We start from the raw sequence: 16,066 nt of genomic DNA on the forward strand, positions 1-16,066 counted from the left end.
TGCAGAACCGTTTTATATATTAATAAACTAATTTAATAATCATCTTTACAACTGAACTGAATACACACTGAACTGACGTCAGCTGAACAATGACACTAATATCTTTTAGAGATGCTGTACAGCCAAATAAATAATAATTTTCCTGTTATCGCTGTAAAGCTGCTTTGAAACAATCTGTATTGAATGAAGCGCTATATAAATAAAGGTGACTTGACAACTGAAGTTTTCAAACATAAGAATTGTATATTTTTTTTCGGACAGCATGTTTCATCTGAAAGCAATATGGCACCAACAGTATGACTTGGCCACATTTAATATAATCCTGCGATTTGGAAGGGACAAAAACCATTTAAAAAACAGCAGTTAAAAGTGATGGCCACTTCATTGGACGCAGACTCTAACATGGGTTGAAAACATGTTTTAACTCTTGAGTCCACCACGATCATGCCTTCATTTACTGCAAAATTGAATTTATAGTCAATTAAATATGAAGATATTGTAAACACATTGCGTTCCTAGCATCCATCACATTTACAAGAATGTCTTACAACAGAATGCACTTTGTTATGCTAATCAAGGTAATCCGATTGATACTGAGATCAACAGCTTGCATTAACCAAAATTACATAAAAAGCTCCACACATATTTCCATACACCATTTTGTTCATGGAAGGAAAATAGAAACTGTCCCAAGCAAAGATCATCTAGAATCCTTTGCATCAGAGGTTTACTTGTGCTTCCTGAAAACTGAAAACATGAAATATGTATTAATATGCAACAGTGGAAGCTTATATTTTTGAAAGCACTCATAACATACAAAAGAAATACTTACTTTTCTTTTTACTTTTCTTAATCGTTTTCTTCTTTTTCTTGGGTTTTGAATGACCAATATCCTATGAAAAGAGAAAAACACACACGTTTTCTAAAATGAAGGATCTGAGATCGGCAGACGTGTTACAGCTCACGTCCTCTCTGTCGTAGATAAACCACACGGAGCTTTTATAAACGCTGCATTTCTACCTGTTCAGAGTATGTGAGTGGATTTCAGCTGTTACAGAAATAGCTATGTGTCACTACAACGGCAACTGGAACTTTTGAAAGATATGCAAAACTACCCATGATGCCATTGTCCAGCTCACCTGTGCTTCTCCCCCTGTCAGAACAGTGATGTCACCAAATCGTGTGATGTTACTCAGCTGTGAAGCCATTCCCATCATTCCTCTCTTCCTGAGCCTCTGCTCGCGTGTCATACTGAGACGGACCATCATGGACTCCTCGTAGTTTTTCCTTATACAAAATATTACCCAAGAGCATTAGGAAAAAACATCTGAAAGACTATCAAGCGCTTAATTAATTTACATAATAATCTAAACCGTGAAACTAGGTTCAAAATACCCTCTATTATCTAGAACAGGGTTCACCAATCTCGGTCCTGGAGGGCCGCTGTCCTGCAGAGTTTAGCTCCAACCAGCTCCAACACACCTGTTTGAAAGTTTCTAGTATGCCTAATGAGACCTTGATTAGCTGGTTCAGGTGTGTTTAATTGGGGTTGGAGCTAAACTCTGCAGGACAGCGGCCCTCCAGGACCGAGATTGGTGAACCCTGATCTAGAACCTCCACATGATGTACCTGTTCTGCTCCTCTCGGCTCTCCCGCTCAGTCTGGAAGTCTCTGCGGTCTCGGATCTCCTCCGGAGCGTCGCTGTATTGCTGCCGGAGCTCCTGGATCACGGAGCTGCGAAGAGCCGCTTTCTTCTGTTTGTCAATGCGCTCCTTCTGCCGGTCTGCTTCCGTCGTGTCCCCATCTACGCATGGACGGGAGAGGGTTTGGGATGAGTATTAACTGCAATTATGTCTCTACATCTGAATCCTAATGTGAAATAATGATAAATTGACCTGTTACAAAATAAAAGGACTTACCATAGTGCATTGGAGCAATTCGAGGAGGCACGTATCTCCTGCTGGATGAAGGTTCTTTTCCCCCTTTTGTTTTTCCTTCTTCACCCTCATCACCTGAATTCTCAGATTCACTGAGCTGTGTGGAAGAAATGCAGCAATTTTAAATAAAATTATATATACACTGCCCGGCCAAAAAACAAGTCGCTGTTTGGATTTGAATAGAACAATGCTTAAGAGTCTGTGATTGGATCATTATTGCAGTGATTATTATATTTGAAGCATGTTACATGTTTTGCAACGGTTCTTCTAATCCTGATTGATGGAGTGTGTAGCTTTTCAATTCTTAAACAACCATCTAGGAAGACACATCATGGCCATATTCCAGGACAATGTTAAGATTCATCAGGCTCAAATTGTGAAAGAATGACTGGGAGGGAGCATAAAGAAGTCCTAAATGAAGTCCAGACCTTAAATTCAGTTAAAGTCTTTGGGATGTGCTGGAAGAGACTTTACAGAGTGCTCGACACTTGCATTGTCAATACAAAATCTTGATAAAAAATTGACACACTTCTTGATGGAAATAACATCACAACATTTATTTCCATCTTTCACAATTTGAGCTGGATGAATGAATATATATATGAATATATATGAATATTAGTGGTGGGCCGTTATCGGCGTTAACGTGCTGCGTTAACGTGAGACTCTTATCGGGCGATAAAAAAAATATCGCCGTTAATCTATTCTCAAAGTTGGGTTGGGAGCTGGGTCTATATACTAAGCAAGCTATGATGACTTTCACCTTGATATTTTAGCGCGGATTCGGTTCGGTGTTCGGTACGCATTTTCAAACCGAACGGTTCGTTGGACCATTTTTCCTGCCGACCAAAATTTCGTTATTTCAAATGTAGGCGGCTCATAATGTAAGAGACGCTGGCGCGACCACAACATTGTCCAACATCAAATGGCAAACGTAAGGTAAGCGGAACGAAACTGAGCTACTCGTTATTGTGTGGTTGACGGACCGTTGTTTATCAGTTTGGACCAAAGCAGCGCGAGCCGATCTTGATCAAGAGATCCAGTAAATAAATAATTTGAATTCACTACTTAAGTAATAACATCGCTGCGAGATCTAGTGAGAAACATTCACATTTCTCCGTTATTAACGGAACAAACAGTGCGTAAGCCAGGAAGAAACATTGTGCCATCAGTGAACTATCCAGTGTCCACAGATCTGCAACATTTACCATGGATTTACTGTAGTAAAACGTTTCGGTTACTCACGTAACCTCTGTTCTCTCTAGAAGAGGGAACGAGTATTGCGTAGTTGCTACGCTACGGGAAAGCCTTTCTTTCTCGAGATACTGAAGCCAAAAATTATCCTTAATTTTTATAATCTTGTCAACGCAGTGCGGCAGCCTGCAGACCTAGGGCGAGCTACTAGCGTGCCCATTGGCTGCCCTGCGGCAACTGCAGCAGCCTACCGCTGAGCCCTTGGCGTGACGTCACGACCAATGAGCGCGCTTGGCGCGCTTACTGCGTCACAGCCCGCGAAAAGGGGGGTGTGGCTTAGCGTATATAAACAGGGCTCGGAGGCTGCTTCTCTGGTTTCTGTCGCATGAAGCGAAATGAGCTCGTGGCGCGAGCACGGCGGGCTACGCAATACTCGTTCCCTCTTCTAGAGAGAACAGAGGTTACGTGAGTAACCGAAACGTTCTCTTACGAGAGGTTCTCTCGTATTGCGTAGTTGCTACGCTACGGGAACGCCCTTGTCAACGCCGTGCGCGCCCAGCATCCACTGAATGAGTCCCAGGGAGAGCCCGGGGAACGTGATAGCGGAGAGCCGGGCGGCCTAAAGAGGGCTAGCGCCGTACATAAGCACACACTAGGGGGTTTGGAGCGGCACGGCCGGTCCGAACTGACAATTCCCTGCATAGTGCAGCTCAACCAGTAGAGCTAAATCACACACCGTAGCCCGCGCACAGATAGTGGGCCGGCATACGCGAGACTTAGACTGATAACACTTTCGCCTGCAAGGCGGGAACATCCAGGTTGTAAAACCTAACAAATGTAGAGGGGGAGGCCCAGCCTGCCGCTGCACAAATGTCATGAATGGGAATCCCGCTGGACCACGCCCACGACGAGGCCATGCCTCTGGTGGAGTGAGCTCGAATGCCCAATGGGCACTGCAGGTCTTTAGACGCATAAGCCACAGCAATAGCGTCCACTATCCATCTGGACAGGCTGTGTTTCGAGGCGGCGAGACCCTTGGTGCGCCCACCAAACGAAACAAAGAGCTGATCCGAGCGCCTGAAAGCGGCGGACCGTGAAATGTAGTTCCTCAACGCCCTGACCGGGCAGAGGAGATTACCATCGGCCTCGCTGCCATGCGTTGGCAGGGCTGAGAGGGAAATGACCTGTGCTCTGAAGGGAGTGCCCAAAATTTTGGGAACGTACCCATGCCTCGGTCTGAGAATGACTTTGGAGTCATTAGGTCCGAACTCGAGGCACGCGGCGTTAATAGATAACGCGTGAAGGTCTCCCACTCGTTTGACTGAAGACAGTGCTATCAGAAAAACGGTTTTGAGCGTGAGGTATTTCATATCCACAGTTTCCAAGGGTTCGAAGGGATGCGCTCTCAGGGCCTCCAAGACCAGAGAAAGATCCCACATAGGAACCGCGGGGGGTCGCGGGGGGTTCATCCTCCTGGCTCCCCTAAGGAAGCGGATGACGAACTCGTTCCTTCCTAATGCGCGGCCCCGCTCTGAAACAGAGAGCGCTGAAATGGCCGCAACATAGACTTTGAGCGTGGAGGGGGACCTGCCCGCGTCCAGTAGCTCTTGAAGGAAACACAGAATTCGCGATACCCCACATGTCTGTGGATTGAGCCCCTTAGCAGTGCACCATCTGTTAAACACTGACCATTTCGACATGTAGAGCCGCCTCGTAGAGGGGGCTCTAGATTGTATGATCGTGTTCATGACCCCGTCTGGCAGATCAGCCTGTAATCGTTGAGGCTCCACGCATGCAGAGACCAGCGCTCTGGATGGGGATGCCATATCGAGCCGCGGGCTTGAGAGAGAAGGTCTCTCTTCACCGGTATCGGCCAGGGGGCTGAGTCTCCCAAGCTTGGTTCTCCCAGCATGGGGCTATGAGGAGCACTGAGTGGCGCGCTTCCCTGATTCTCTCGATGACCTGAGGCAGCAGAGAGACCGGGGGAAAAGCGTACAACGGGCCGCTGGGCCAGGTCTGGGCCAGCGCGTCCTCGTTCTTCGAGAAGAACTCTGGGCAATGAGCGTTGTCTTTTGACGCAAAAAGGTCGACTTTCGCTTTGCCGAAACGGCGCCACAGTAACTGGACTGTTTGGGGGTGTAGAGACCACTCCCCAGGGGGAACGTTGTCCCTGGACAGTCTGTCGGGACCCTCGTTCAGGTGGCCAGGCACATGCGCGGCTCTCAGCGAGCGCAGAGAGTGCTGAGCCCACACGAGGAGGCGTTCCGCCAGGGTGCAGAGCGTCTTTGATCTGACACCGCCCTGGCGATTCACATAGGCCACTACCGATGTATTGTCCGTGCGGACTAGAACATGGTGACCGTGGAGGAATGGGAGGAAGTGTTTGAGCGCTTTCTCGACCGCGAGCATCTCTAGACAGTTTATGTGTAGGAGATTCTCCTGGTCTGACCAGCGGCCATAGACCGGTCTGCCTTCGAAGAGCGCTCCCCAACCTAGGTTGGAAGCGTCTGTCGAGACAACTTTCCGGTGTGAAATCACTCCCATAGTCACTCCCGTGAGATACCATTCGGCTGCCAGCCAGGGCTGCAGGGCTGAAATGCAGCCCTGATTCACTCTGACTCGCAAGCCGCCGGCCGCCCAGGCTCGGTGGGGCACGCGCGCTTTCAGCCAGCGTTGAAGCGGGCGCATGCGCAGTAAGCCCAGCTGGAGCGCTGCTGCAGCTGAGGCCATATGCCCCAAGATACGCTGGAATGTCCTCAGCGGAACCCGGCTGCCTATTTGGAGGGATGCGGCGAGGAGGCGGATGCGGCGCGCGCGCTGCTCCGACAGTCTGGCCGTCATAGCCACCGAGTCCAGTTCTATTCCAAGAAAGGAAATTGACTGACGGGGCGATAGCGAGCTCTTGGTCCAGTTGACCGAGAGACCCAGCTCCTCCAAATGGCTGAGAAGCGCTGTTCTGTGAGACACAAGTTCCGTCTCTGACTGCGCTAGAATAAGCCAATCGTCCAGATAATTCAGTATTCGCATTCCCTGTTTTCTCAGGGGAGCGAGGGCCGTGTCCATGCATTTCGTAAATGTACGGGGTGCCAAAGACAGGCCGAAGGGCAGGACTGTGTACTGATATACTCGACCGTTGAAGGCGAATCTCAAGAATGGCCTGTGACGGGGAGTTATCTGGATCTGAAAGTATGCGTCTTTTAGATCGAGAGAGATAAACCAGTCTCCTGGGCGAATCTGCGCGAGGATTTTTCTGGTTGTGATCATTTTGAACGGCCGTCTCATGAGGGCTTTGTTCAGATGTCTCAGATCTAAAATAGGTCTTAACGCTCCGTCCTTCTTGGGTACGAGGAAGTAGCGGCTGTAAAAGCCCGACTCGCTCAGAGAAGGATGAACCTGTTCTATAGCCCCTTTGCGCAGCAGCTTCGCTATTTCTGCTTGAAGCAGGTGCGCAGCTTCTGAACTCACTCTCGTCTCCGTCTGTGCTGTAAAGCGCGGAGGGCGACGAGCGAATTGAAGCGAATAGCCGTGTTTTATAGTATTCAGCACCCATTCTGACGCGCCCTGAATCGCTTCCCATGCTTTCGCATGCATAGCTAGGGGTCGAATGGTCTCTGGGTTCAGATCGCCGCGCTGCGCGGGATGGGGAACCTGTATCAGAGAGGATGGAGCGGCGTGCGCGCCGCTGGTGCTCGAACACGGGGGCTGGTAAACAGTATTGGCCGACTGAACAGCATTCAGTAGCTCGGTCCCATCGGATGGAGCGTGATTTGCTGTCAAACATCCCAGGCGCGAGAGTGGCGTGGGGATTATAATGTCTAAAAGTGAGTGCGCGTGCTCGTGAGCGGGCGCAGAGTTTACACTTATGACATGGCCAGTGTTTGGGAGCTTTAGAGGGTCTGTGACCCAAGGTAACTGACTGGCAGAGCGAACAGCGGGTAGGTGTGAGCACAAGGCTGTGGGCACATTTTCTACACTTAATACTCGAGCGGCTTGCGTCCGCTTCATGAGAGAGCGCTCTGTGCGCGTTACCATGGGGACCCTGTTTGTGTGAAGCAGTGAGCACATGGGAGTGGGCACATTTTCTACACTTATAATACTCTCGGCCTGAGCCGTTGTTGCCCGGGGTAACCGAGTGACAGAGCGAGTTACGGGTAGATGTGAGCACAGAGTTGTGGGCACATTTACTACACTTAGTACTCGAGCGGTGTGTGACCGCTTTATGAGAGAGCGCTCTGAGCGCGTTACCATGGGGACCGTGTTTGTGTGAAGCAGTGAGCACGTGGGAGTGGGCACATTTTCTGCACTTACAACACCTTCGGCCGGAGCCGGAAAACCCGAATTTACACTCTTTCTGAGATTTATTTGGGCCGCCGTAAAAACGGCGTTTGTGTGCAGGCGAGCGAGTGGTATTACTGGCTCGTTGGCTGCGGTGTAAGCTGCTGCAGTAGCCTGTACTGAGGGGACTGACAGAGCTGGGCGTTTTGATGGCGGTCCGGCCGCAGCGGGACTCAGCCATCTTTTCCTCCCTGCGGGTGCTAGGAGGACTTCGCGGGCTCAGACTTCAGCGTTATCTTGGGACGCGGACCCCGGGGGGGCGGCGGTCTGTGACGGCTGGTTGAGCGCGACCTAGGGCGGCCGCCCTGGCGTCGCTGCGAAGCAGTTGGTGGCCGAGACGAGCGCTGTGTGGAGCTGCGCGCAGGAGGCTGAGCTTGAGAGCGGCCTGCGGCTGGGCTCGAGCGGCGGGGCAGGAAGAGATTCATAGCCTGCGACGCCTTCTGTACTTCAGAGAAGCGGTCCACAATCCCGCTGACCGCAGGGCCGAAGAGGCCAGTGGGCGAGAGCGGGGCGTTGAGGAAAACAGCGCGTTCTGACTCACTCATATCCGCCAGCGTCAACCATAAGTGTCTGTCGATGACGGTGAGCGCGGCCATGGATCTGCCGATGGCTTGTGCAGCGGTTTTGGTAGCGCGGAGCGAAAGGTCCGTCGCGCTGCGCAGATCTGTTAAGGCTGTGTGATCCGAGCCCTTCTCGTCCAATTCACGGAGGAGGTCGGCTTGCAGGATCTGGAGAACAGCCATCGAGTGCAGGGCGGAAGCAGCTTGGCCGGAGGCGGCGAATGCGCGGCCGGCGAGAGCTGATGTGGTCCTGCAGGCTTTGGACGGCAGGGCAGACTTTGAGCGCCATCTAGCAGACGGCGGGCAAAGGTGCGTTGCCACCGCTTCCTCAACGGAAGGGATGCCGGTATATCCTTTCTCGGCGGCCCCGTCCACCTGGGAGAGGGCCGAGGAGACAGATGAGCGGAGTCTAGCGGAGAAGGGCGCGTTCCACGACTTCGATAGCTCCGCATGGAGCTCGGGCAGGAAGGGTGCTGACCTAGAGGCTGGCGCTTGGCGGCGGCTAGGCAGAAAACACCCGTCGAGTCGGTTCGGCGCGGGCTCCTTGGGTGGGGACCAGTCCAATCCCAGTCGGTCGACCGCTTTGGTGAGGAGGCGGATAAGCTCCGCGTCAACACTGGAGCGGGACCTGCCAGACTCTGGAGTCGAGGAGGCGGAGCGGTGAGAGCCCGACCATTCCTCGCTGTCCGAAGCAAGCAGAGAGCAGCTGTCAGCGGCGTCATCTGCTTCATCCCCAAAGGCGACGGCAGTGCAGGCAGTGGCCGGCCGCTGCGCGTCGGTGAAGGGCGGGGGAGAAGGAGAGAGCGAGGCTCGCGGGAGGGGCTCCGGCGAGCGCTCAGCTATAACCACCGGCTCGGGAGGCCTTTGAGAGCGGCGTTTCTTCTTTCGCGGCCCTGAAGAGGCAGCCGGGGAAGGTGGAGGATCATCAAACATGGCGAGTCGAGCCCGCAGGGTCGACATCGGCAAGTCCTCACACTGTTCGCAGCCGCCCGTGGAGAGGGCGCGGGCTGCGTGGTCGAGGCCCAGGCAGAGAGCGCAGACCACGTGGCGGTCTCCGTCGCTGAGCGAGGCTCTGCACGAGCCACAGGATGAGCGAGGCATTTGCAACAACGCCTCGCGCTCTTTTAGATGCAAAGTGTGTCGCGGGGCGAACACACACACACATACAACACAGAGCAGTAAAGGATATATTCGCCGGATAGCGAAGCAGGCAGGGAAGGCTGAAGGCGGCGAAGGCGGCCGGCGTCCTCAGGCTGAGATCCTCGGCGTGCTGGTCGCTTGATTCAACGGCGGCTTCCTCGGAGAGCAGCGATGCGAAGAGCTTCGCTGAAAAGACAGAAATCAGAGAAGCAGCCTCCGAGCCCTGTTTATATACGCTAAGCCACACCCCCCTTTTCGCGGGCTGTGACGCAGTAAGCGCGCCAAGCGCGCTCATTGGTCGTGACGTCACGCCAAGGGCTCAGCGGTAGGCTGCTGCAGTTGCCGCAGGGCAGCCAATGGGCACGCTAGTAGCTCGCCCTAGGTCTGCAGGCTGCCGCACTGCGTTGACAAGATTATAAAAATTAAGGATAATTTTTGGCTTCAGTATCTCGAGAAAGAAAGGCTTTCCCGTAGCGTAGCAACTACGCAATACGAGAGAACCTCTCGTAAGAGAACTAACTGCAACCATGGAAGTTTGGCAGGAATAGTAGGCTATAATGCTTTCAAGTAACATTACGTTGTTACGTTGTTAATATGAACTAAAAATAGACCTTTGTTTATAACTACAACAATATTAGGCTACATTTCATTTTTTCCAAGGAGCTGTTTTGTTTTTATATGCTCAAAGTAAAAAAAAAAAAAAATCATACTTTATTATGTTAGTTTTAATAAAAAATAAAAAAAAATCTCTGGCATTTCTTCACAAGTTCTTTTAAATGTCACTTTGTATTTAAGAAACACGTGCCCTTTAGTCATTATTTGGGTAGCACACATATTCTGAATGCCTTCGGCAGAATTCAAATGAGCCATTTTAATCTAGATTAATTCCAAGATTACAGTGAGATTAATCTAGATTTAAAAAATTAATCTATGTCCACCACTAATATATATATATATATATATATATATATATATTCTATCAAATATCTAATTACATATATAATTTATTATTTAACATTAAAACAACATACTATATAATATACGTTACATTACATGACGAGAGCTTTACCTTGCTAACCAGATTCTGAGGATTAGGGCGAAAGTGTAGAGGGTCATTTTCAGCTGGAAGAAACACCATCATTCAAGTCAATAAACGTTATTATTCTTAAAATATGCAATGACGAGAACAAAAAAAGCTTACAAAGGCTGCCTGTCACTGCAGTCCGCACTAATTTATCAATCTGATATTTCAGCTTTTGATCTAGGGGACGCATCTTCTCCAAAACCTATACAACATAGACAGAAGGGGGAAAATACACTTTAAGCATTGGCACAGCATTAAAAGTAGTCTGCATACTGTAGAATCATGCAGTACACTGATTTATAACAGATGTGACCTGATACACTATGTGGATTTTAACTATGTACCAGAGTCAGAAATTAACCAAGGCATGGGGCAAAAATAAAGTTTATTTATTTATTAAACATGTAGTTTATTGCATTATCACATTTGATTTGAAACCTGAAGAGGCAGAATTCTGAAAACTGAGAATTTATTTTATTAGATGAATCAATTCATCTAAGGGATTTGACAAAAATGGATACGATTAATTAAGGGGATATTGTCAAAAAAAAACCTATTCAATGAGCAAATATTAATAGAAAATGAATATCTGACAGTTTTTTATGTCGTACCGTCCTTATGGTGACCAGCCTGTGGATTGCGCTGTTATCCTTCAGACTTTCTCCTTCTGTCTTTAAACTGATCAAATGAGTGATGTCTTGCAAGTAAAACAGTAACAGATGATACCTCAAGTCCAGAAAAGACAAACCCTAGAGCGAAAAGGAAAAGAAATGTCATAAACATTCTGTGTGTGTGTAAGAGAGAGAGAGATAGTATTTTAATACCAAAAAAATAGTTCTACCTTAGAAGTCTGAAACGCTTTCTCTCTGACTTTCTTTATCATATCCCGGACATGACTTGTTACTGAAGCAACCTGGAAATATATAAGTGTCAATCATCATATCTTCTCCATATTCTCCTCATATCTCTGCATTATATCATCCAATTGTGATGCTGTCCATCTAAATTACATTACAGACCTGTTCTGTGAGACTGTTGAGTAGACTCACGGCAGTGGGAAGGTCAGTGTCAATAACATCCTGCAAAAGATAACTATATAAGTTAACTATTTGGCAGAGAATAGAGAGAGAACATAAAGGCTATCAGGTTAGCCAATGTGATTTTGACCGCATATTGACATTTATCCGCGAATTAACAGACAAGTCCATGGCAAACCGATGATAAAACTATAATATTCCAGACCCATTACAGCACATCTATGTATAAGTTCAAATAAGGACAAAATTATTTAGTTAAAGAACAACTCACGTTTCCAACTGTGGTCGTCGCCATTTTGGATTAACCAAATTGATACGGGTACCACGTAGGGACAAAACTCGAAGCAATTCAGAGGAAAAAAAATCGCCTTTCGACAAAAGTCAACATCTTTGTCAGGACTATTTCGTGTTTTAACCATAGACTGCATAAAACAAGGTTTCAACGTGCTTATTTTACTATATAGACTTAGTATTACATACACAAAGGTAATTCACCCTTATTATTTCAGCCATTAAAAGTAACATCAAAAATGCATCAAGTAGCCTAGCCTATGTAAGGATACCATTTCATCAAAATATAGGCCTAATGAAAAAATAAAATAAAATATGAAAGTATTTCTTACACTATTTTTGCTTACCATTCCTGCTAAAATTCTTAAACCAGCCAAAGGTGGTAGGCCTAGGCTACTTTTGCTGGTTTTAGACTGGTCTGTTGTTGCAGTGAGATCCAAGCAGACAAGCAATTATTAGGCAGAGATCAATTTTGAATAAGGATAGAAGATAGAAAAGTAAATCTGTATTAATAGGCCTATCCACAGTATTACATTTGACAGATGAAATTTGTGCTGATCAGATCAGTCCCAAAATAAGTAAGATATTTGCAGAATGAAAGGAGAGGAAGAAGCCCCTAGTCTTGTGAAACTACATTATGTAACTACACATAACTACACGTAACAGGAAGGGACGAGGGAAAGTGGCTATTGAAGTTCTTTGTAGCCTACTTCTCTTGCAACCAATTTATGATGCCATCAACACTATAGCTACCCTAGCAGGACTGATTAGGTGGTTTTAAGACCTTTAAGAGAATATTGTATCTTGTAGGCCTATTACCCTATGCCTGCTGAGATGGAAACATATTTTGTTACCTACATCACATAATCAATTCTGATAGAAAATATACACCCGCTCAATCTTACAGCACAGAAGAGACACAAAAGATCTTCCATTTGGAAATAATCAAACATATCAGAGCATATAATAGGCTAAATAGGCCAAACGATTAAATAAATCAATAGGCCTAACATGTGGATCTAGAATTCATAAATAAAAGATGAATAAGATTGTAATAAAAATAATACAATTACATCTATTAGAATAAAAATGTTCGCATACAGGTTTTAGGGCATTTTTCAGCTGATAACTAGCCAAACCAACTTAAATATAAATAATCAAAGTGCGTATGTCTACATGTTTGTTGTTTATTCACAATTCTAAAATAGAATTTGTGATTTTCGACTTTCCTGAACTTTCTGCAGCTTTGCATTTCACCAGAAGATGGCGAAAGAGTCCATTAGACCTCACATGCCTGCGACTGAAGAGTGATGAATGTATGTGAGTAACTGAAGAGTTACTGAACTCGTTTATTTAAATGGTTCTAGCATTCCTGACCTCTTAAATTTACATGCCTTAACATAAAGATCTGCAAGGGCAAACATTGCTGCTAAGTTAAGAAGTCTGACCAAAAAAGTTAGCCGGGCTAATCAGTCTTACGTTTTCAGGTTCAAATTAGACCAAATCTACCTTTTCATGTAATTGACTTAAAAACTGGGGTCAGCAAAAGTGTTTTACAATACAACATGAACCCAATAAATACATTGTACTTACTTTTCGATGTAAGTACATAGTACTTAAAGCCACTTAAAATAAATTGGGACCAAAACTTGTGCCAGGGGCTTGTTGCATAAACTGCTAAGACTAGTCTTAAGACTAGTTAATCACATTTTTTTTTCTTTAAGACTGTCCATAACTGTTTTAGAGGGATAGTTCACCCAAAAATTAAACTTTTGTCAACATTTACTCACCCTCAAGTTGTTCCAATCCTGAACGAGTTTCTTTTTTCTGTTGAACACAAAAGAAGATATTTTAAAGAATATGGGTAAACAGTTGATGGCCCCATTGACTTCCGTAGTGTTTTTATGGAAGTCAATGGCTACATGTCTGGTTACTAACATTCTTTAAAATATCATATTTTGTGCTCAACAGAAGAAAGAAATTCATAGAGGTTTAGAACAATGGGTAAGTTAATGAAGACAGAATTTAGTTTTGGGGTGAACTATCCCTTTAAGTCAAGTAGCCTACATAAAAACGTAGATTGGTCTAATTTGATACCAAAATTAAGATTGATTGCCTCTTGATAATTGCTAGTTGGTCATACTAGTAGCCTACTCAAGACACAGTCTTAACGTAGCTATGTATATGCAACTGGCTTCAGACTTGGAGTAAAAAATCTTCAAGTCTGTTTGTTTAACTTTTAAATAGTTTATGCAACCGACCCTGCTGATTAATATTGTGCATGATGGTAATGACATTTCTCCTTTTGCAAAAAATTGGATTGTTTCTGAACTTAAATTCTCAAATAATAGGCTACCTTTAAAACAAAGCTATTCTTATTATGGTCTTCAAATATATAATGCGATTACATTTACAAACAATTATGATGTTTTGAATTGAATTTGTGCTAGATGACAAGCCCATAATAGAGTAATTCTGCTAAATGTATGCAATATGCACTACACTCTTCAAGGTTCAGCGGACTTCTAGAACCCACAGGTTATTTAAATGTTTCTAGTGATAAAGTATATGTTTACGAGCTAATTAATTCACAACATTTTAAATTCCATGATTGGAACCCCTAAAATATTCTATATAGCAGCTGGCAGAACCCTTTAGAAACTTTACTTCTAAGAGTGATAACACTTAAACATCTGGAAACAATAAAAGGGACACGTTTGAAGCTAATGTAGGTTAATCCATTCTTTAAAACAAAATGCTAATTAAGGACAGAAAATGTCTCCTAATTGAAGAATCATCCATATATGCATGTTTCAGACAATAAGATAAATGTTGTGAGTGTGTGCTTGAAAGAATCACAATTAAAGCACAAGTGATATAAGCTATATATAAAGCTAATGATATGAGAAAGAGGGATAGAGACAGATGTGAGTAAAGCTCTCTGTGTGGCCTTGCCGACGCTCTTCCTGTTAACCCTCCTGACATGATGGACCTTACAGGAATCACTAATGAATCTGTGTCTGGGACTCTGGAACTATTAAAGGAAATCATACATGCTTCTCACAAAGCCTTTCCCGAACATACACTCCCTTTTCTCCGTTATGGCCACAGAGGATCTATGTTTGTGATGGCTGTGAGAACATTGTAAATGTAATTATTATTAGTAGCTGTCCTGTTTGTTCCCATTCTTATGGATTAGAGGGGGAAAAGCAATAAAAAAAGTTCGCCCATTCTGCTATACCCTCTCTCTCATCAGTAAATGGCTTTCGAGTGTCTTTCTGTCCTCTGATTGGATGTCCTTTAGTGCCGTTTCTGGAAAGGCTCCCACTTAAATTAGTCTTGGCTGGTAATATCATTAGCTGGATGAAACTCTTAGAGATGTGGTCTAATTAGTCGAACTCTAAATAAAATAACATCACACCTTCAGCTCCTCTTGGCACACTAACACTGAGGACAAAGAACATTTGAAAGTGAGTGAAATACAGACCTCATTGAAAACCTACAGGCCCCTTACCAAGCACAGCAATCCAAGCAGATTGGCCTCATGGTCATGCAAAAAACTCAGGCCACATTACAAAGAATGCAATGGTAACACCGCGTGAGCCGCTGCTCAATGACAATGGAGCGCCACGAACCCCCACACTGACTATCAGGGGAGTTTGAACAGTTATGCGTCCTGCCACATAAAGGATTACCAGGGCTGTTTCTGTTACTCAGATAACATACAACTGCTTCTGACAAAGACACCACGCAGGCAAAGCAAAATCCTGTGGAGAAGTGAGAATTGAGCTCTCTCTTTTCGACAAGAAGCTTTTGATTTAAGGCCTGAAATTCATGCATAATTCTGGCTTTTTAACCACTTTCTCATATAAATGATAAAGAACTGAGAGTTAATATTTGTTTGTGATTTTGGCCCTTTTCAAGCTTTCTTATCATAAATAAATGTATTTGCTTTTTCTTTTTTCAAACATTTATTTTAAAGTTTTTAGTTAGCATATTTCTTGTTTATTTATTAGTGCTGTCAAATCGATTAATCGTGATTAATCGCGTGTATGTAACATAAAAGTTTGTAATTGTGTGTGTGTGTGTTTGTGTGTGATATATATATGTATATGTATATATATATATATATATATATATATATATATATTTATATATATTTATATACCTGTATATATGTGTGTTTGTGTGTGTGTGTGTGTGTGTGTGTGATATATATATGTATGTATATATATATATATATATATATATATATATATATATATACATACACACACATATATATATATATATATATATATATATATATATATATATATATACATACACACACATATATATATATATATATATATATATATATATATATATATATATGTATATATATATATATCACACACACAAACACACACACACACACACTTACAAACTTTTGTTACATACACACGATTAATCGCGATTAATCAATTTGACAGCACTATTATTTAT

At 44.8% G+C, this 16,066-nt stretch overlaps 1 protein-coding gene across 1 annotated transcript; it reads right to left on the bottom strand.

Moving 5' to 3' along the window:
* Positions 1 to 295: 295 nt before the first annotated feature.
* ngdn (neuroguidin, EIF4E binding protein) lies at positions 296 to 11,621 on the bottom strand. The gene is made up of 11 exons (XM_079863578.1): positions 11,559 to 11,621; positions 11,270 to 11,329; positions 11,092 to 11,163; positions 10,862 to 10,999; positions 10,368 to 10,452; positions 10,236 to 10,288; positions 1,920 to 2,034; positions 1,630 to 1,804; positions 1,140 to 1,287; positions 833 to 893; positions 296 to 747 (listed from the first exon to the last, which is right to left on the bottom strand). Exons 1-11 carry the CDS (start codon positions 11,580 to 11,582, stop codon positions 728 to 730), a joined length of 951 nt encoding a protein of 316 aa, XP_079719704.1. The 5' UTR covers positions 11,583 to 11,621; the 3' UTR covers positions 296 to 727.
* Positions 11,622 to 16,066: the final 4,445 nt, after the last annotated feature.

Source organism: Squalius cephalus (assembly GCF_949319135.1).
Source record: "Squalius cephalus genome assembly, chromosome: 25".
NCBI lineage: Eukaryota > Metazoa > Chordata > Actinopteri > Cypriniformes > Leuciscidae > Squalius > Squalius cephalus.